The following is a 23,392-nucleotide window of genomic DNA, read 5'->3' as shown; positions in this document are numbered from 1 at the left end:
AGAGAGAGAGGCAGAGACACAGGCAGAGAGAGAAGCAGGCTCCATGCACCGGGAGCCTGATGTGGGATTCGATCCCAGGTCTCTAGGATCGCGCCCTGGGCCAAAGGCAGGCGCCAAACTGCTGCGCCACCCAGGGATCCCAACACATCTAGTTGAAAAGCAAAACTGCTTATTTGTGCTTTATTTATCCTAATGTTTCTGTGAGTACCCACTGATTGAAGAGGACAAGAATAAAGTGAACAGAAAGTTGCCAAGTGCCAGGCAGATTAAGGTACAAAATAGTTTTCTTCCCTTAAAGCTTTAACACTTTTTTTTTTTTTTTAGATTTTATTTTTAAGTAATCTCTATACCCAACATGGGGCTTGAACTAAATAAACCCTGAGGTCAAGAGCAACATGCTTTACTGACCGCGCCAGCCGGTGACACACACAGAGGCAGAGACACAGGCATAGGGAGAAGCAGGCTCCAGGCAGGGAGCACGATGTGGGACTTGATCCTGGGTCTCTAGGATCATGCCCTGAGCTGAAGGTGGTGCTAAACTGCTGAGCCACCCATGCTGCCCTCTTTTCCAGAATTTAGATCCAAATTGAAATAAGACATTTAGATTTTTTAGTATATATAATTTTAAGTCCCTACTTAATTAGAACATGCTTTACTGACTTATTTTACCCATTGTTTGAGGCCCCCCCTTCTTTTTTTTAAATTTTTATTTATTTATTTAATGATAGTCACAGAGAGAGAGAGAGAGAGACAGAGACACAGGCAGAGGGAGAAGCAGGCTCCATGCACCGGGAGCCCGATATGGGATTCGATCCCAGGTCTCCAGGATCGTGCCCTGGGCCAAAGGCAGGCGCCAAACCGCTGCGCCACCCAGGGATCCCTGGCCCCCCCCCCCTTCTTGAAATATATCCTTTAGTATTTCTTTTAGCAAAGGTTCCATGAGTGGTAATTTTTTGTCTACATATGTCTGGAAGTGTTTTAATTTCACTCTTTCTTGAATAATAAATTAGGTGCACATAGCATTCTAAGGTCACAGTTATTCTTCCCTAACACTTTGAAGGTATGACTGCATTATCTTCTGGCAGTATAATATCTTCTTTGGTCCATTTGACACTGAATTTCTTTCATTAACTACATTTCCTTGTGCCATCTGGAACTTTCACTTGAGAGTATTTTATACAATTTTATACTCCTGCATATATCTCTATTTTTGGGCTGTTTCATGGCTTTGTATTGTGATATGTTTTGGATATTTTCACTTGTGAATACCTAAGATGACTTATAAATAACACCTTAGGCTGCCCCTCAGATTTTTATCTGTTTGTAAAGAGGGAAACTCTGTAATTATATAACACTATATATAAATATGTAATACCATATGAGAATCACTGAGTACTTGCAAAAGTCCTCAGCACTTATTCCCAACACTCTTGAACCTTGTTATCTAAGCCAGTGTTTATCATACCGTGGTCACTAACATGTCAAAGATTCTGGAAACCATTTTCAGACTAGATTTGGTTCATCTCATATTATACCTAAGGCTCTCAGTCTTCACTCCTTCCACTTTGCACCTTCTTTGTACTTCTGTTTTTATGCAGTTTTTCTTTAAGAGATTCTTTTATTTGAGAGAGAGAGAGAGAGTGCAAGTCCGGGAGGAACTCCAGTCCAAGCACAGGAATGGAGGAAGGAGGGGAGGAGCAGAGGGAGAAGAGAAGCGGACTGCTGGAGGAGGCCGCTGGGCTCATCCCAGGACCCTGAGATCATGACCTGAGTCAAAGGCAGACAGACAGCTTAACGGACTTAGCCACCCAGATGTCCCTGTTTTCATGTGGTTTTATGCAATTTGTGCTCAGCCTAGGTTTGGGATTCAAACTCTGGCTCTGCAACTTACCAGTGTCCTCTCACAGTCACACAGTCACAACTTACAGTGACCCTGTGAGGAGGCGATCTACCTACTGCAAAGTGCAACTGTGAAGACTGAACAGGAGTTCGATGTCAAATGCCCTGCACACAAATGGAGCTCAGTGGGAGAGATCTATCATAAGCATACGTTTGGTTTCATTTTTGTCTATGATTTTCCCAGGTCTCTCCAACTAACCCTAATGAGGAAGTTCAAAAGAACTGCTTGTTGACTGCCATGTAGCCTCCCCAAGCTTTGGCTCCACTGTTCAAGGCTTCCTACTTCCTACTTCTTCATTTTTTATCTATCTCCACATTCTCAATTTTACATTTTCTAAGATTTTTACTGTTCCAGTATATTCATAATTTTCCCTGACATCACACAAATGAATTTTCTGGGTACACATTCTGTCCTTCTCAAGAAGGACAAGAGAGGCACAAGCCTCTTTTACTTCCTCATCAGGAGGGCCAGCACAAACATACAAATGGGTTCTTGCTATTTCCCTCACTCAAGTTTGCCAGATAACTAAATCCATTCACTGACCTGTTCCAAGCTTTCCTTTAAATTGATGAAACTGTCCTACCTACCTTCCTTTCATGGTATGTGTTTTGTTACGTGTGAGGCAGAAAGTATCTCAAGTAAATTTCATCTGATCTTTGGAAATCTCTAGACAGAGTCAATTAGAAATTGTTAATCCTCACCATGCTCTTGTGGAAAATAAAGTCCTTCAGAGATTAAACAATTTACTTACGGTTACATGAGAAGTAGCAAGATTTACTCAAGCTGAGAGTTTTTCTAAATGAGAAAACATACTATTGTTCTCAGATAATAGTAGTTTATTAACAAGTAGTTAAATAACAAAGTAGCATTTGGGTAAGCAGAATGAGCTCCAATTCCCCGCAGATGAAAACAGACCAACAGGTTAGGAGATTTGCCATGGTGACATAAAGCTGCAGAATTCAAGGGTGAAGCAAGACCCACAACTGGTCCAGTTGAAACAGCCCCATTAATTCACCAACTAATAACTACTAGCATTTACTTTCCTCTTTACATCATAAGAATTACCTGGAGAATGATGACTTTCTGAAAGAACAGAAAAGCCACAGCTGTTATTGTGTAGCTGAAACGCTATTACACTTAAACATTTTTCTTTCTTTTTTTTTTTAAAGTAGGCTCTATACCCAATGTGAGGCTTGAATTCACGACTCTGAGATCAAGAGTCACATGCCCTACCAGCTGGGCCAGCCAGGCGCCCCTACACTCACACAGTTGTGTTTGGGTTACCATAGTAAGCACCTCCAATCTGCAGGAAACATCAGGAAGGAAACCAAGAAAGCCATAAACTTTGAGGTTTTTGTAATATGTGACAAACAAAGAGGTTGGCAAGATGCCCTTGGTGTCTTGGAATGTAGGTCTTCTGGGTTGTCTCAGTAGAACTTTCCTGGGCCTCTCATTACTAAACATTTTTGCTGATTTGTTCACCCAGGTCATGGAAGTTTGTTCCTTAGCTTTTTTCACAACCTCACAACCCACAATTTGAAAGCACAAACCTGATAAGGCTTAGCAACTTCCAAACAATTTTCAGTACCATCAGTCATTTTTATGTGGCTTACATAATCTACATGTGAAACTATGGTATGAAATCAGGCTAACACAAAGAACCCAGTAAAGACGAAGTGATGTCATTTTGGGTGGAGGAGTGCATGTGGGGGAGGAATTTAGGGTTCAATCTATATCTAGTTAATCAATGTAAACATCAAAGCATCAAAACACCAGCATCAATAATAACAAGAACAATAACTACCCACCCCCACATCACATCGCATGCCTTTTTATTGTGTAGCATCTGCCTCTGATTCATAAAGACATTTCTACATTAATCCTTACCTCCTTTGTCCCTGGGAGGTACTTTAATTTGTAATTAAGAAATAGGAGGCTGTACTGAGAATCCAAACCAGTCGGTTCATGCTTCCTGTTTCTAGATTTTATTCTTTTTAAAAAGTTTTTATTTCTATACCACTAATTAAATGCAAAATGTAAACAACAAAAGGAAAAAAATACCTATTGCTCCAGCTCCCCATTGACTTTCCATTGCTCCCATTATTAATATTATAATCTTTTTTTGCTTTACTAGCTAGTGTTTACTTCCTACCTAAATCCTAAAATAGGGAAGTCAGATACCTAGGGAATTTGAAGAAAGAACACCTCTGTCTTCGCATTAAATATTAGTATCAAATCAAAGACTAGGGTAGGAAAAGGGGAATGTAAACTGTGTACAGCCTTTCACATGTGATTTTTTCAAGTCAAGAATTTTCTCTAAGAGATTTTAACCTCTTGATATGATGGCAATTAGAGCTCTCTGGACATGAAGGGGCAAGGTAGTTCTCGATCCTACCAGGTGTATAATTTTGACTGGTACATCCTTCCATAAGACTCCAGCTGGAACACAAAGTAGTGGGGGATTAATAATCTCATTTTGAGATGTTTTACTCAAAAGTCCTTCCCAAAGCATTACAACTCAAAGATAACTTAGACACTTGAATATGACTTAAGTTTAACTATTAGCAAACAGAAAGCCTTAAGACTGTGAGATCTTTTAAAAATGTAGGTTATGTCATATTTTGGCAGGTGAAATCCATCCCCCACCTTGAAGCAAAATCTACTCTAGTTACAAAATATAAAAAGGTATCTAGGGGCGCCTGGGTGGCTCAGTGGTTCAGTGTCTGTCTTCAGCTCGGGTCCTGATTCCAGGGTCCTAGGATTGAGTCCCGCACTGGACTCCCTGAGGGGAGCCTGCTTCTCCCTCTGCCTGTGTCTCTGCCTCTCTCTGTGTCTGTCATGAATAAATAAATAAAATCTTTATTTTATTTTAAAAAATATTTTATTTATTTATTCATGAGAGACAGAGAGAGAGGCAGAGACACAGGCAGAGGGAGAAGCAGGCTCCATGCAGGGAGCCCGACATGGAACTCGATCCCTGGTATCCAGGATCACACCCTGGGCTGAGAGCAGGCCCAAACCACTGAGCCACCGGGCTGCCCCAAATAAAATCTTTATTTATTTATTTATTTATTTATTTATTTATTTATTTATTTATTTATTTATTTATGATAGACATAGAGAGACAGAGAGAGAGAGAGAGAGAGAGAGAGAGAGAGAGAGAGGCAGAGACACAGGAGGAGGGAGAAGCAGGCTCCATGCCGGGAGCCAGACGTGGGACTCGATCCCGAGATTCCAGGATCGTGCCCTGGGCCAAAGGCAGGTGCCAAACCGCTGAGCCACCCAGGGATCCCCAAGTAAAATCTTTAAAACACAAAAAGACATCTAGATTTTGTTGTAGGTAAACAATTAATAAATAATAAGGCAAAAAATGTTTCAGCCACTGGATTAGTCAACACCATAGTCATCTTCTTAGATCAAAGATAAGCCTGGGCTCTTTTGGGTCAAATTCCTAATGAGTGAGAATATGGATGAGTGTCACACTGGGAATGTTTCATCTAGTGCATCACTCTTTGGTTGTGGCTCAAAGTTTGGAGACATCTCTGAGAGTCAGGGGTGCTTCCCTAGTTGGGTAATAGGTCACTAGGACAGGATGGCTGAAGAATCTTGTAGAGCAGGTAGGAGAAAAACAGGAAGAACCAGGTCCCAGGGCAAACACCAACAGGGACCTGAGGTAGCTTCTGCCAGTGTTTGACCAGAACAGAGACATAGCTAGATTAGGGGTATGCTGTGTGGTAAACACTTGAATACATTCCTGGCTGAATTGGGGAAAATGGATGTTCCCTCCTTTTAAAAAAAAAAAAAAAGATTTTTAAATTTATTTATTCATGAGAGACACAGAGAGAGAGGCAGAGACATAGGTAGAGGGAGAAGCAGTCTCCTCACAGGGAGTCTGATGCAGGACTCGATCCACAGATGGGGATCATGCCCTAAGCCAAGACAGATGCTCAACCACTGAGCCACTCAGGCATCACTGAATGTTCCCTCCTTAACTTTTGTTACCTCATTTGTGTTGAAGCTGGAAAAGATGCTAGGAAGCACTGATCTAACCTTTAGTTGGAAAGGAAAAATACTTTATTTGGAATGGAAGGACTTTCAGGGTAGGCAGTGCATGATCTTAAAGACAAGAAACCACAGATGCCTAAAGCATATAAAGAATAAATAAAAGCTGGGGAGGGGAGACTTTCTAGGCAATCTGGAAACTTGGTAATGACACCTTTCTAATTTCTAACACCCTGGCACACCACAGACCATATTAGGTGCTACACTTACAACATCCTCTTTAATAATCTGAACAACCTTCTACAATAAGTATCATTACCTTGTTTTTATATAGGAAACCAAAGGAACCAAGGCTCAGAGGAATTACATATGATCACACAGCAGAACTGAATACTGAATGCAGGCTTGTTCCACCTTGATTACTACTGAAGTAAATACTTTTTCTCTCCCTCTCTTCCTTCCTCCTTCCCTTCCATTCTTCCTCCAATACCTCTTCAGAGCTATACCGTGAAGAGCACATACATATGGAGCACATATGGAAGGTCTTACTCTTCTTAAGAACATATGGGCTTTTTTCCTCTACAGAAGCTAATTTGATCTAATATTCTCAGTTTCTATTTCAAATGTATTGTCCAAACTTACTCTATACATACTCTGGAGACTCTCAGATCAATTTATAGTTGACATAGGTCTAACACCTGGAGTAAAGGTCCCAAAAATAGCTGTGTCTGATCATATCTTCCTTATATCTAATGATGATAAAATAAAATAAAATTATATTTAACTGACCATTTGTTTAAGTTAAAAATCTGAAGGCTTGTGCCTAATTGGGCACCTAGTTACTGATGGTTGTACTGCATACAATGACTGCTCATGATGACTGCCGCCTTCTGTATTTTTGCTCTTATGACTCAGGGCAATTTAAAGTATCCCTGGGCTTAATACAAACAGTCTCAGAAGCTGATTTCCAAAGGACAGTAATCCCCTTAAAATAGAAGCTTTGAAAATGGCATTAGTGCTCCTTAACATGAGGAGGGTTTTTAGCCTGCCCTACATGACACTGCTACATACAGGTAGTAGCTGACTGGATTCCCAGCCAGATCCCCAAAGGGGAAAACTAAAAAAGGAACCTGTAAAACTGTTAATGAATGTTTTCCTAGTTCTCTCCTATTTTTTTAAAAAGATTTTATTTATTTATTCATGAGAGACAGAGAGAGAGACAGGCACGGGGAGAAGCAGGCTTCATGCAGGGAGCCAGTTGTGGGACCCGATCCCCCATCTCTGGGATCTGCCCCGGGGCCAAAGGTGGCGCTAAACCACTGAGCCACAGGGGCTGCCCCTCTCCTATTTTCAATACATTTTTGCCTCAGCTCAACTTTTTCCTATGGTAGCTCATTAATATATTATACCCACGTTGGGAAAAGGACTAGTCTTCCACTTTTTAGCAGATTAAATATATGTCAAAACCATTTTTACTGTGTGACCTGGCAAAAGTCACTTTATCTTTCTGGGCCTCAGTGTACTCATATGTAAAATGAGATTAAACTAGATATCTAAGGGCCCTTCTATCTCTGAAGTACTATGTGAACCCAGGTTCTACTAATAAACCTGTGATCATACTTTAATGGGTTGTACAGACTATCTGGACAGGAAGAATCTGAAGTCAGCACAATCCCATCACTAGAAAAAATGTCTAAACCTTGCATCCTACTTTCCCAAAATACATGCTCTCACTTATATCTGAGAGCCCAAAGTTCAGCTTAAAGACTAAACACCTAGTTCCTGATCAAAGGCTGAGGTGGAGCTCAGATCCAAGCTCTCTTACAGTGGATTCCTGGGCTGAATGCATGTGGGTGCTGAAGACATACTCAGCCACGGCATAGTTATGTGGGTGAAGAGACAGACTCTACTACACAGGCTTCTGAATGTTTCTGATTATTTTAGAGTGAGTAGATGATTTTGGGTAAAAATCTTAAGTTGGCACTACTTACAGGTAGAGAGGAATAAGAAGCACACTGAGTGAGTGATTACTGAAAAGGGACTCTGCAAAGGGGGAAGTAGGATAGAAGTCAAAGTTTCCTCAGTAGGTTTGTTTTTTTCTTTGCATTCACAGAATTTTATAAAATAAGTTAGGAAGACTCAGCTTTTAGTGAAACACACACTTTGACCTGGAAAAGGCCCAATATTCAATGCAGTCAATTCTTCCTAGAACTAGACTATGGGCTAAGTCTTTCAATCATATAGATTTCAGCTAGACTATAGTCTTTTGATCATAATAAGTTTCAGGGTTGAACTTGTGGGAAAAAAAACTGTCCTGAAATGAAAAACAAACTAACAAAAAACCATTGGCTTTGGAGTCCCATATACCTGAGTTTTATTCCTGGCTTTACCACTTACTAAGTAATCTTTTGGCAAAATGTAAAACACCACTGGGCCTCCATTTCCTCATCTGTAAAACAGTGATAATATAATCCACCTGAAGGAGCACTCAGAGTTGAGGATTAGCAAATACATGTAAAGCATCCAGCATTATGCACATCATAGGAGTTCTGTAAATGCTCTGAATGGTAATGCCTTCCTCTATCTCATTTAAATAATAAGCAGCAACCCTGTATACAACCTCCCTCCGGTCAACTCACATATTAATAAAATAAACTAAAGCACAGAAACAGAAATCCATTTAGAGTGGACTCTTAAGTCCATCCCTAGGCTAGCCTTCCTTCTTAGACAAAAAGCCAAGCCTACAACAGAAATGAAATAGAAATTAGTAAAAAGAGGGTGTTGCAGGCAGCTCAGTAAAAGTGTGGAGGTATGGAAAGGAGAAAAAACAAATTTTATAAAAACGAGACAAAAGAACTTTAAAGAGCAAGCTGTCTCAGACTGTTTACTGCAGAGCCACATAACCTTACTACTCTCACTGACCTGAGACTATCACTGAGCTAGAACACCACTGTTCTATACTATTTCCAATCAAGCTAAAGTTTAGTGTATAATTCTGTTAAAAGAAGGTAGAGAAATTCTCTAAAAAGGCTTAAAATGTGAAAAGTTTTGATGCTTAAGAATAAGCTTTAATGTGTGGGAAAATTTCACTTACATGAAATGGTTCAAAGATCAGCAAAATTAAGTATATTTATTGGTTAAAAACATGTAACAGAGGATAAAATTTCTAACTACTCACATGGAAATACTAGTGCCGCAAAATAGCTCAGTGAAACAGTTGTGACATTTCTTGGAAAGAAAGGCTTTCTTTCTTCAAGATTCTGTTTGAAGGAGAGTCCATTCTATAGCTGAACTGATATAACAAAAGTAAGATTACACATTATATATGTCTTCCCCTGGCTCTCCAAGTTTTACCTCTGTTTTTATTTATTTTTTTTTTTTAGTAATTTTTTTAAATTCATGAGAGACCCAGAAAGAGGCAGAGACACAGGCTGAGGAAGAAGCAGGCTCCCTGGGGGGAGCCCAATGCAAGACTTGATCACAGGACTCCCAGATCACACTCAGAGCCTAAGGCAGATGCTCAACCACTGAGCCACCCAGGCATCCCTGTACCTCCGTTTTTAAAAACTCTTAAGTTTTCTTTATTCTCTCTTTACTCCATAAAACTAATCATTTATTCACTATAGAAAACCCAAAATACTGTGAAAGAAATGCACTTCTCATTACCTCACAAGTGGTTGGGACTAGATTCTTATAAGGGGGTGATAATAACCAGCTAAAAGTTCTGTCCTGTCCCTGAATTATTTTAAATTGATACAAAGGTGGGCCTTGGGAAACCTGTTTTTCCCTCTGATTTTCTCATATTGGCCTACAGCTGACTTGAGGACATAACAAGCACTAAATGAATTTTAAGCTCTGAAAGAATTTAAAAACTGGAATGTTTTACCATCCATTCAAAATAAAGGGGTCAAAGCAGGGAGTTTGTGTTTTTTGTTTTTTTTTTTTTTTTAAGCATCTAACTGTGGGAGGCCCAGGTCTCCATTCAGAGGGGTCTATTTTAATAGCAACAGTAGCAGCTGCTACCTAACATCAATTGTGCACTCACAGGACCTGGCAATAAGCTATGTGCTTTACATAAATTATTCCATTTAAATGTCAAAACAGGGACGCCTGGGTGGCTTAGCAGTTGAGCTTCTGCCTTTGGCTCAGGGAGTGATCCTGGAGTCCCAGGATCGGAATCATGTCCTGGGATGGAGTCCCACATAGAGCCTGCTTCTCCCTCTGCCTATGTCTTTGCCTCTCTCTTTCTGTGTCTCTCACGAATAAATACATAAAATCTTAAAAAAATATATATCACAATAACCTTATGAAGGACTGTTATTATTCTTATGTTATAGATGAGGAAATCAAGACTTTGAGAGGGTTAGAAACGTGCCCAGTTTTCAAGGTTACCAAGTGGCAGAACTAGAGTTTGAACTTGGGAGTTGGGTTTCACACTGTACAGAAGATCAGGTGTTTTATTTTTAGAGTCCATTTGAATATTTGTTAGATTGCTCACTACTTTAGATACTGTCTTTTAAGTATATGAAAGAACATACAATACACTGAAATAATAGATAGTAATATATTTGCTTTTAGAACTTCATTTCTCTCTCCTACACTTTTCTTCTCCCTTGAAGTCTTAAATTAGAATTGAAGGACAGAAGAACAAAGAGGGAGGACTGAATTACTAATATTTTCACCATCTGAAAACAGTAGGATTCCCTCAAGTCAGTATTTGGGATAGACCCAAAACTCAGGCTTTTCAAGGCCTGCCTTAAGCTGTGGCTTCTGTATGACTGGCCCTTAATCTGTATCAATGAGGTGGCCTGTCTCTGGCTGACAGAGTTTGGACATGAATGAGTACTCTGTGGGGGATATAATTTCTCTCTGCATTGGATGGAAACAAGGGGAAAAATATGTATTTAGAGAACTAACAGTGGTCTAATATGAATATGGAATATTACATGAAACAGAAGGCAGACCACCTTCTTCTCTACTTTTAGCACAGATTATGACTCAAAGCAGCTAGCCCTTGGAGAATTCTCAAATGATTGTAGAGACATTTCATGTTTAAGTCCACGCCCATTCAAAGATTTGCCAATTCATAACAAAGGTAACAGACGTGCTTATCTGGATAGACTTTCAGTGTAATCTCTCTACACCAATTGCCCACATAAGTGTGTTTAAGGTCAAATACCTAGAGTGTTCATTACATTTTAGTCAGGCTATATCTGTGATTTTTTAAAGATTTCTTAGAGTTCAAGGGGTTATAGATCTTTTGAATTCAGTGTAGTATAGTTATAGGTTACAATGATTTGTGGTTCCGTGATTATAAATAAATAGGTGGAATACCTCAGAAAGCTTGGGCTTCATGTCAAAGTCCTAAACTGGAATGGAAGGCTGGAGAGCTACAGTAATTGTCATCCCCTGACTCAAATGCTTCATTGGTGTATGATCTTAGGAGTCACTTAACTGCTGCGCCTCTATTTTGCTCTCTATGATAGAACTATGTGGATGTCCTATGACATATCTAAAGTGCTCTGGATACTATAAAAGATACTCTAGACAGACATCTTAAAGCTTAAAAGCTTCCCCATATCCAAGGGGAACTGCAAACAAATAATTTAGAATTTTAATTCCATTTAACTTACCTATATCGTTCTTCCTGTAAGGCCTGCATTATTAATGAATAGTCTCTCTGATAATGTTCCTTGAGAGTCTCAAAGGATTCCTCTAGTCTGGCCTGGGTTTCCCGGATCTCCTGGATCTCATGTAGTAGTGCATCAAATCCTGAGCTCTGCATATCCAGGGTATTTGTTTTGGAGCTGGATGCTCCTACAGCAATGCCTCCAGTGGTACTGTTGGCTCCCACTGAGCCTGAAGTGGCACTAGAACAATCTTCCTCACTACCATATTTTGGGCTTGATTGAAAGTTTGAAATCACCCCCAAAGCCTTCCCCCCATCATCCACTTGTCCTTCCTCTAAAGAGTCCTTCAGGTTAGGGATGTTGTCTGCACTGCCAAATTTATTCCGAATTAGTGAGGCAATCTCTCTGGGTTTTGAGACTACAGCCCCTGCTGCTGAATGGGTTGCCTGGGAGAAGCTAGAAAGTCCGCCTTTGACACTGTCCACCACACCTTCACTGAAGCCAGTCACCTTTGCTCCCACATCCTTCAGACCCTGGTGCATGTCCCTGAAGACATCCTTTGGCTGCCGGGGAATCCCATTCTGCTCCACCTCTCGGAGCTTCCTGTGGTAGTGCTCAAGCTTCTTTTGTAGCTGGAGGATGGTTTGGGCAGATTTCTGGTTCTTCTTCTCAAAGACCTGCTTGATGCGGGCAGCCTGCTGCTTGTCTGCACTGTTGGCAAGCTTCAAGTACTCAGCAACGTTGTCATCCCGGGCTGTTTGTGCAATCTTGATCTGTTCTGTGAGTTTCAGGATCTTCTGCTGCAGGTGAGCAATAGCAGCCTTTGTGCGCTGAGGGTCTGGTGTTCCATCCACAGAGTCTGTGTGGATGCTGCCATCGGTGCTGGAGGCCACTGCACTGGAAGTCTGGGCGAGGCTGCTTACTTCCAACCGCTCGATCTAGTATAAAGAATAAGAAGTGGATGTTAGAAGGAGGCCAAGAATCATCAATAGGCCGGATGTACTGAAAATTTGCCTATTCTCAGATCTCAGCACGGATAGTTGACCGAATTTCTCCTGTCCTATACAAGCCCCATCTCTCTCTTGGATACTGTCTTTATATAAGGATACTTTGCCTTCCACAAAACAGACAAATGAAAAAAGATTTGCACAAGATGTAAACTGGGGGTATTCATCCTTTGTTAGATAATTACAATATTTCTTTAAACCCAGTCTCATAGTAAATTTTTTTTTAAGATTTTATTTATTTATTCATGAGCGACACAGAGAAAGAGATGCAGAGACACAGGAAGAGGGAGAGGCAGGCTCCACACAGGGAGCCGGATGTGGGACCTGATTCTGGGACTCTAGGATCATGCCCCAAGCCAAAGGCAGATGCTCAACTGCTGAGCCACTCAGGTGTCCAGATTTTTTTTTAATTTTTAAAAATATTTAATTTATTTATTTATTCGAGAGAGAGAGAGAGAGAGAGAGAGAGAGAGAGGCAGAGACATAGGCAGAGGGAGAAGCAGGCTCCCTATGGGGAAGCCTGATGTGGTACTTGATCCTAGGATTCTGGGATCATGACCTGAGCCAAAGGCAGGCTCAGGCTCAACCACTGAGCCACCCATGTGCCCGTCTCCTAGTGGATTTAAAGCGTGATTTAACTCACAGTTTTCACACAAACTTTTGTGAAACAAGGTATATCTGCATTTCAATTTAATTATATGAAAATAATTTTAGTATTCAGACATTGCTATAATTCCAATCCATGCTCTCAGATTTTGGTCATCCAAAATGTTGGTGAGAATATGTATTTTACTGGCTAGCTATAAAAATCCAACTTTTATCACAGTGTCTTATTACCCAAAGTAGTTAAGGGTGATGGGATTATTCTATTCTAATAGGGACACTCATTTGGTAGCTGGAGACAGGTGAAGGTAAGAATGAGAAGGTACTGCTCGAAGTGCCAAGGATGAATGTGGTATACTCTTAAGAGTATCTGTTCCAGATCACAAACAACTGTGATATACTTGGGCAAAAGAAAGTGAATACTCAGGGAGAAAGACAGAGGTAAGAAAATTTTTTTAAAAATATATTTTTATTTTTTTTAAAGATTTTATTTATTTATTCATGAGAGACACAGAGAGAGAGGCAGAGACACAGGCAGAGGGAGAAGCAGGCTCCATGCAGGGAGCCTGACGTGGGACTCAATCTGGGGGCTTCAGGAACACACCCCGGACTGAAGGCGGTGCTAAACTGCTGGGCCGCCAGGGCTGCCCCAGAGGTAAGAAATGAATCAAGTCAACAACTAAGTTCAGGCCTTTTGGAGCTCAACTTTTGTGAGTTCTATTCAGTAAAAGTTTTTTTTTTTTTTACTTAGATAAGAGATTCCTAAACACACACAATGACTATCCTTCACATGGTTGAGCAACTATTCAAAGGAGATGAAGAAAAAGACAAGCTGCTCAGATTTGAAAACTGAAACTATTCTATTTCAAAGCTGTTAGCCAAAGCTGGGGAGAGGTCAGGTTTCCCTAACAGGAGAGAAAAACCCCTGGGTGTGGTTTGTCATGAACAGGAGTAGGGCTCATGCAAAAAGTCTGTAGAAACTGCTCTCTACTGAGCAGTAACAGAAATAAATAATGAAAGAACGATCTCAGGGTAATAAAAATGCCCAGTATGAGTATCAAATTACAAATTTACCATCTTGGAGATTAAGAGCCTACCCCTTTACTTGGTCTTCATCTCTAAATCTATAACCAGCAGTAATCTGGTAGAAAGAACTGTATATAGTTATCCTCATATTTTAAAAATAGGAATTACATTTTTGTGATAACATACCAAATCTGAAATATTCGTGAAATACTAATAATTAACTTGTCAGTCTTTTTTTCATCTTGGTTGTATCTCCTCACAGTTTCCTATCTAAGCAAGAATTATGGTGATCTCTAACTCCAAAAATATTAGTTCATTAGTGGAAAGTTCATTACTGGAATTAACATATTACTGCTGATGTGAATAAAAACATTATTTCCTTTTTAGATGAACAAATTAGAAATAATGTGGATTTAAAGATAATTTAAAACTGAAATGAAGAGCAAAATGACATTATGTTCCATTGATAACAAAAATGTCCAGAATAGTTTATGGACTACCACGGTAATTACTTTGCATAACTTCCTCCATCTGCCCCATTCATTTTTAGGTGCAGTGAAAGGTCCAGAAGGAAGTAGCAGAAAGGAGAATAAGCCAGAGTTCCAGATAACTATGTTGCCAAGAGTTGAAAAAGGAGCCCCTGGAAACCCACTTTCTTCAGTGCCTTACAGTCACTCTCTTAAGTTGCACAGGATTCTTACCATGTGATTTTCTTTCTGAATGGGATTTCAGATCCCACAACTATAGTATGTAATAGACCCTGATTGTGTACTTATGTCTAATATAAACTCAAAATCTACTACAGGAAAGGAAAGGAAATATAAAATACCATAGATCCAAGATTACAAACTCATGCATTTTGTAGTTTTCTTAGGTTCTTTGCCATTAATTCCAATGTTACTTACATGCAGTTTATTGTCTAAAGAAGTGCAAATACAGAAATCAAGTTCAATTATTACTTAGGGAGGATAAATATTGATGAAAACATAGCTTTGGTATTAGAATCAAAATTTTATCATATTTCTAAACTTGAAAAAAACACAACAAAATTTCAATGTAATTATTTACAAATGATCACAGTTTAGTTGTGATTTTATTTCCGTACACAATAACTAAAGAAGTAAACCAGACTATCTTTAACCTGACTTTTGTTCTACCTAGGCTGTTTGGGGCCACACTACATCCTTCCAGTATGTGACTCCCACCCTGAGTCATCAATATCCCTGAAAGAGGACATCTGACAGAACCCACTGTTCTCAGCCTCCAAGGAAAACTAACCCACCGCTTCAGCAGGGGGGTAGTTTAACACCTGAAACCATGAATCACCTGATTACTCAGTAACTCTTCCCAATTTTGGCAAGCACTATCCTTAAAAAGGAAGGAGCGAGAAGAGGAGAAACTGAGAGGCGGAGAGGGGAAGAAAGAGGAATACAGGTGGCAAGAAAAAGATATACTGATCTAGAGAGTTACAGGACAGGGGCTGTTAGTATCCTCTTGGTATCTTTTGAGCTATGAACAAAAGCTCTCAGAGGTAAGAATACTTAGCCGTGAGTTATAAATGCACCAAGTGAAAAGTGGTTTTCTTTTTCAAAAACCTCTGCTGGCATATTAGGTTATCTATGTATAACTACATAAAATTAGATTCCTACCTCATTCCAGACAACTAAATTGCAAATGTGAAAAGCAAAATTTAAACCTTTTAGAAGGTAGTATTGGAAAATATGGAAGGATTTTCTTAAACATCCATGAAAAGGCACTAATTAGGGCAGCCCCTGTGGCGCAGCGGTTTAGCGCCGCCTGCAGCCCGGGGTGTGATCCTGGAGACCTGGGATCGAGTCCCATATCAGGCTTCCTGCGTGGAGCCTGCTTCTCCCTCTGCCTGTGTCTCTGCCTCTCTCCTCGCTCTCTCTGAATGAATGAATAAATAAATCTTAAAAAAATAAAAAAAAATAAAAAAGGCACTAATTAGAAAAACAAAATTATTGAATCTGATCACATTTAGTGTAGTAGTGAAGCATAGATTCTGGCAGAGAACTGCTTGGGTTCAAATCTAGCTTTGCTACTTATTAGTCACGTGACCTTGTTTGGGCCAGTTACTTAATCTCTGCATCCATTTCATCATCTGTAAAATGGAGATAATACTAATGCCCACTTCAGAAGACTGTTTTCAGGATGAAATAAGTAAATAAATATAAAAGCGCTCAAAAACAGTCCTGGGCACAGAGTAAGCAGTTAGTACTTGCTCTTATTTTTGTATCATTTTAAGTAGTTCTTTTAAAAGATTCAAGTTTTAAAAGATTCTAGAATATACTTCTTTTCAAGATCTTTCACATTTCAGGCATAATCATGGGAGATACAGAGTCTGAACCAAAGGAATAATGTAATTCAACACTACAGTAAAGGCAGTAAGAGTCCTTTCTTGACTTGTTGGTCTTATGGCTAGGCAGTTGCCTGGCAGCAACCCTATAGAGAGGCACTGTTAGCACTAATTTACAAATGAACCGACTGTGAGGTGCTTATTACTCCCTTATCACATGGCAGTTTGACAACAGCAGCAGCAATATCACCTACTCAATAGGGCTTCATGTGACCATAGCTTGAGGGCTTTAATGAATGACCATACCCCCTGGTATAGCAAGTCCCAACCACTTATGGCTTGGGACAGAATTAATTTGTACAGAAAAAAGCAAGGACCAAAAACCAATCAGTTAAATATATTTTGACCACTTATTGTAAGCTAGGCAATGAGCTACACAGCTAAAGGTATGGTCAGAGCCACAGTTCATTATCTAGCTGTTACTATTAACAAGTAGACATATTGTTTTGTTTGCGCTTTGTCTCTTACAATTAAGAATTCATGGGGCACCTGGGTGGCTCAGTGGTTGAGTGTCTGCCTTTGGATCAGGGCGTGATCCCAGGGTTCTGGGATCGAGTCCCACTCCCTCTGTCTATGTCTTTGGCTCGCTCTCTCTCTCTCTTTCTCTCTCTCTCTCTCGTCTCTCATAAATAAATAAATAAAATCTTAAAAAAAAAAAAGAATTCCTTTGCCAGGGGGTTCCTGGCTGGCTCAGTCAGTAGAGCATACGACTCTTGATCTTAAGGCGGTGGGTTCAAGCCCCATGTTCTGTACAGAGATTACTCAAAATTAAAATCCTCAAAAAAAAAAAAAAGAATCCATTTGCTAGGCTTACATTACCTATTAACAGATATGAATTAATTGATCAGAAAAAAGCCCAAGAGAAAATGTAAACAGCAATGCCTCAAAACTCCTATTAATCAGGGGCAGAGTAAAGCCATCTTGGGAAGAGTATTTGATAGTTTTATAATGGCTTACAGTTTTCACTTGCATACGCATTGAAGATCTATCAACTTTCTCTGAGTATACGAAAGTCTCAGAACAAGGCAGCACCCAGCTTTTAGCACAATCATGTATGAAGAACATGGTGGAAAAGAGCGGCGACAGAAGTAGAAGACCTGCGTTCAGACCTGGCTTTGCCACCTTACTAGCTAGGTGTCTTTGGGCCACCTTCTTTTTTTTTTTTCTCTAAAGATTTTATTTATTCATGAGACACACACACACACACACACACACACACACACACAGGCAGAAACACAGGCAGAGGGAGAAGCAGGCTCCATGCAGGGAGCCCGATGTGGGACTCGATCCTGGACTCTGGGATCACGCCCTGAGCTGAAGGCAGATGCTCAACTACTGAGTCACCCAGGTGTCCCTGGGCCACCTTCTTATTTTCCTTGAGCCTAAGTTTTCTCATCTATACAATGGGGTTATCATTTTCTCATGAGATTATATGAAAAAATGTTAAATGCATGTTAAATCAGATTATACCACCAAACACAGTGGTTTAATAAGTCATCAATTTTCTAGTCTTTACTTGGTTCATAACTCAAAATCCAAGTACTATATGTAACTAGGGGAGAGTCAGAAATCCCTGACTTAATATCACTATCTTCAATAAAACCCAACAGCAGTCCTGTCTACTTAGTGCAGTGAAGTCATTTTATCTACGCTTTTTTTTTTTTTAGATTTTATTTATTTATTAGAGAGAGAGAGAGGCAGAGACACAGGAAGAGGGAGAAGCAGACTCCATGCAGGGAGCCTGGGACTTGATCCTGGGCCTCCAGGATCTCACACCCTGGGCTGAAGGCGGCGCTAAACTGCTAAGCCATCAGGGCCACCCCTTATCTATGCTTTATAGAGTATTGGTTCTTTCAGGAAATCTCTGCACTATTTATTTACACTAAATAATCCACATCATTTCTGAGAAAAATAAAGAAGGCATTTTAAGGTAAAAGAAGGGGATAGAAAGTGAGGAAGTCTTTGTAATTTGAAAACAGAATCTGGAGTATTTTGGTTTTTCTGAAAGTGGATCTTTTATTTCTTTTCTTTTCTTTTTTTTTTTTTTTTAAAGATTAATTAATTGGGGTGGCCCGGGTGGCTCAGCGGTTTACTGTCATCTTCAGCCCAGGGCCTGATCCTGGAGACCTGGGATCGAGTCCCACGTCAGGCTCACTGCATGGAGCCTGCTTCTCCCTCTGCCTGTGCCTCTGCCCGCCCCCCCCCTCTCTGTGTCTCTCATGAATAAATAAATAAAAATTTAAAAAAAGATTGCTTAATTGATTGATTGACTCATGAGAGACACAGAGAAAGAGAGAGAAGGGAGAGAGGCAGAGACATAGGTACAGGGAGAAGCAGGCTCCCTGTAGGAGCCTGATGTGGGACTCAATCCTGGAACTCCGGGATCATGCCCTGAGCCAAAGGCAGATGCTCAACCGCTGAGCCACTGAGGTGTCCCTGAAAGTGGATCTTTTCTAAGGCCAATTTCACAGAATGGGTTGTGCAGCAGCAAATTGATTACTTAGGCACCTGCAGACCTAGTTCCATTGTTCTTCCAATATTTTAACCTCACAGATATGGGGCCATGGTTTTGAACCAAAATTGGGAGTATGTGGCTCAATTCAAGTGTGCTTAGTGGGAACAAAAGAACAGAATGTTGGATTTTTGGGAGACTCCCCCCATCCAATAAAAACTGCAATCCCTAGAGATTTATAATCTTGGTTTTAAGAACTGCACAGAAATCTATCTTCTAATCAATGAGAAACACAAAGATGCTCTGATTCATCATATACATTTTTGTTTTTCTGCCAGGCAAGTTGTATTGAGAACATACAACAGAGGAAAGAGTCCTGCCTTAGAAGTTATACAGCTCAGCCTTTGATTTTTGTATCATCATTTTCTTGAGGCTTGCCTTTGCTAACACCCCCAAAACCATATCCTTAACAAAAAGAAAAGAAATCCCACAGTCTATTAGCACTCTGTGCAGAAAGTATATATTCATTATGGGAAGACTTTTCACCTATTTCCAGAATCTCAGTAGAAATGGCATGCCCTACCCTTCTTACAGTAAGCACAACTCTGTTGAGCAATTCTCTCATGTGCAATTCTGACTGACATTTAGTCTACTGTGGAATGAAGAGGAAATCTCAAGTGCAAGTAGTAGAAAATAAAAATGAACTAAGTTCCACTAGCTCACAACCAAGCAAACTTTAAGCATTCCATTTTTACTTTGGAGCTAAAATCAAGATTCAATGTATATATATAGTCTTAAAAATAGACCTTTTGGGGATCCCTGGATTGCTCAGCGGTTTAGTGCCTGCCTTGGGTCCAGAGTGTGCTCCTGGAAACCCGGGATGGAGTCCTGTATCGGGCTCCCTGCTTGGAGCCTGCGTAGAGCCTGCTTCTCTCTCTGCCTGTGTTTCTGCCTCTCTCTCTCTCTCTCTCTCTGTCTCTCATGAATAAATAAAATCTTAAAAAAAACAAACAGACCTTTTTACCCTTAACAAAAGTTTTTTTTTTTTCTCACTTGATAAATAATCTTTGTACAAATGGAGTATACCTGTAAGTTCTGGGATGACTCTTTCATATTTTTACACAGAACTCTGGTTATATGCAACAGCCCTGGGTTCTATAGAGAGGTGTCTGGATCACTCCAGAGGGGAACAGTGGAAGAAAGTGAGCAGAGTATCTGATTACCTCTGTTTCATCTAATATTTATTTATATGAGTATTCTGGGAAACGTTTGCTTAGAAAAATAAAATGTCTTATTGCTTAATTTAATTTTATTTTTTTAAGATTTTATTTATTTATTCATGAGAGAGACAGAGAGAGAGGCAGAGACACAGGCAGAGGGAGAAGCAGGCTCCATGCAGGGAGCCCGACGTGGGACTTGATCCTGGGTCTCCAGGATCACACCCTGGGCTGAAGGTGGCACTAAACTGCTGAGCCACCCAGGCTGCCCTTATTGCTTAATTTGAAAAAGTGTGATATATAAATAATACTTACGATAATAATACTGGCCACTTTTTTTAAAAAAAGATTTTATTTATTTATCATGAGAGGCAGAGAGAGAGAGAGAGAGAGAGAGAGAGAGAGAGAGAGAGGCAGGGACACAGGCAGAGGGAGAAGTAGGCTCCATACAGGGAGCCCGATGTGGGACCCGATCCAGGATCACGCCCAGGGCTGAAGGTGGCGCTAAACCGCTGAGCCACCAGGGCTGCTCAATCCTGCCCACTTTTAAATCTGGCACTATAGTTTGTCTCAAACTTCCTTTTTGTACAAACTACAACTTTTCTATACCCAGCACTTTTCAGGTCCATTTTCCACAAAGAACAAAGTTTTAAAATTATCTCATGGGTGATACCACACATGTAAAAATGAGTAGAGGACATGCTCACTGAAATGCAAATTCTGGTGGGGTTTGATTGCTAGTTTTGTGGCTCAAGATCCTACCACATCCTTCAGCAAAATGACAAAAAACTGTATCATGGATTACCTGGGAATAACGGAAACCTTAAATTTAAATCCACATATGCTAAGGGTCACACCCGTAATTTAGTTCTTCTGACATAGCATGCTGTTTCACCTACAGGCTCTGTCCACATAGTCCAGGGCATGTTCTTCTTTCCCTTTCTGGCTTCTACTCATCCTTCAAGACCCAGTTCAGGTGTAATCTCCTCCAGGATATCTTTCGTGACAATCTCCCTCTCCCAGATGGATTAATGGCTTTCTTCATATTCCCATATAGCTAAACACACCTCTCTCAATGTCCTTATCACATTATATTGAAATGATTGCTTGGGTGTCTTGCATCTATTGACCTAAGTTTTTGAGGACAGGGATTAAATCATATTCATCTTTGTACTCTAAGAAGCTAGCACAATGCTTTGTGCAATGATACCCAGTAAATGTTTAATTTAAATTCTCACTAGTATCTCCTTAACATGATCCTTCTAGTCTCATATAAGTGACTGAGCCTATGTTACTACAAATGGAATAAACATGAGAATTATTATAAGAAAAATAGCTTTTAATAGATGATACTCATTCCTCCAAGGCTGCTGGGGAAAAACTGACTCTGTTCAATATCAGTTTAGTATCTGGCCCACCTTGCTCCAACCCAACTATAAAATATCCATTATAGGATCTAGGACTGCTATTCAGAATTGCTTTGTCACAGGAGGACTGGTTTCCTAGCTTACGTAAAAGATCTGATTGAGGATTAGCACTGCCAGGCCTGATGTTTGGACTCACGAGAGCTTGGTCAGATGATTTACTGTCATTTTAACAAACCTTTGAGGAATGTCTCCTATGAACAGGGCCTATCTACGTTAGGCACTGGAAGTAAAAAAAAAAAAAAAAAAAAATATATATATATATATATATATATATATATATATATAGGCACTTAAGGAGACTGCCATTCTAGCAGTGATGGTGTAAGTTGACAATAAAATGCTGCTTTGTTGTGGTTATTATGGTGAAGTGTTATTTTTATGAGTATAAGTTCTTTGAGCTAGAAGGAACTTAAGAGATCATCCAGTTAAGAAAATTTGATAGAGGAGTAACAGATTGTGAGAGAAAGATCTCTCCCTGATAACAAAAAGAATGAGTAACATTCAATGAAAATAAGGAAAGGTGCCATTGTTCAACCTAATCAGGGAGTTTCAAATATCAGTTCATGTATGCTACTGGAAGTATGCAAACAGAGACTTCATGCTTGAATGCTAAAAATGTCACATGAGGATACATGACATTTAGAATAAATGATCCAAAATTCCTTCTGAGATTATAATTTGTTAAAAAGAAATAGTGACTCAGGCTATGGATTATTCAAAAATCATTCTCACGAGGCTTCAGAATGAAGAATGAATAGTTTGAAGCACACAAATCGGCTAATGCTAAAATTTGTATCTATTTTCTGAGCATGTACCAACTAGGAAAAGAGAGTCACACAGAAATGTTGTCACTGCTGAGGATTTAAAAATACACAAAAAATCCATGTGTGGATTAGCCAATTTGTAAAATCTGCCCCCAATGAGTTCCCCTTTACAAGTTAATTCCTTACAAATACTTTTATGACACAAGTTTTCTTAAAAGATTTCTAAGCCTCCGCTTAATCCTATTTCACTCAGTTTTGATAAATTGCTAAAGCAATGAAAGAATTTGGAAAGCTCCATGGGGGTGTGATAACCTGATTATCCCTGAACTTGTTCAGTAGCTTGAAGGATGGAGGCTCTATCCAAACTATACATCCCCAAACCCTTTTTAGGGTCTAAGTATTCTTCTTCCTCTTAAAATGGTCTTTTTTTTTTTAAATTTTTTTTATTATTTATTTATGATAGTCATACAGAGAGAGAGAGAGAGAGAGGCAGAGACATAGGCAGAGGGAGAAGCAGGCTCCATGCACCGGGAGCCTGATGTGGGACTCGATCCCAGGTCTCCAGGATTGCGCCCTGGGCCAAAGGCAGGCGCCAAACCGCTGTGCCACCCAGGGATCCCCTTAAAATGGTCTTAAATACCATTTCTTTGTTAATGACTTCCAAATGTATGCCTGTAGCCCATACTTCACTGAACTCTAGCTCATATATCCAACTCCCTACTTAGCATCTCTTCTTGGATGTCTAACAGTCATTCTGAATTTACTATGTACAAAACTGAGTTCCTGATATCCCCCAAACCTGTTTTTCCTGTAGTCTTCCCCATCTCAGCTAATGGCCACACTTCATTGATCTACATGCATATATCCAAAGCCTTTGAGTCAACTTTAACTCATTTTTCTCTCATATACTCTATCCAGTTATCGATATCAATAATCATAGCTGCTAATACACATATAGTACTTACTATATGCCAGGCAATGTTCTAA

At 39.9% G+C, this 23,392-nt stretch overlaps 1 protein-coding gene across 6 annotated transcripts in view; it reads right to left on the bottom strand.

Annotated features, from left to right (window-relative positions):
- TMCC1 (transmembrane and coiled-coil domain family 1) overlaps positions 1-23,392 on the bottom strand; it is a 238,747-nt gene that overhangs the window by 14,475 nt on the left and 200,880 nt on the right. For all 6 annotated transcript variants that reach the window (XM_055343373.1, XM_055343372.1, XM_055343377.1 and 3 more), the window contains one exon: positions 11,536-12,470. In XM_055343373.1, the coding sequence (XP_055199348.1) occupies positions 11,536-12,470 (935 nt within the window). The remainder of the gene's footprint in view (positions 1-11,535; positions 12,471-23,392) is intronic.

Source organism: Nyctereutes procyonoides, unplaced genomic scaffold, assembly GCF_905146905.1.
Source record: "Nyctereutes procyonoides isolate TBG_1078 unplaced genomic scaffold, NYPRO_anot_genome, whole genome shotgun sequence".
Classification (NCBI taxonomy): domain Eukaryota; kingdom Metazoa; phylum Chordata; class Mammalia; order Carnivora; family Canidae; genus Nyctereutes; species Nyctereutes procyonoides.
Note: the sequence above shows the minus strand (reverse complement) of the source record. Positions and strands in the feature narration are given on the sequence as shown.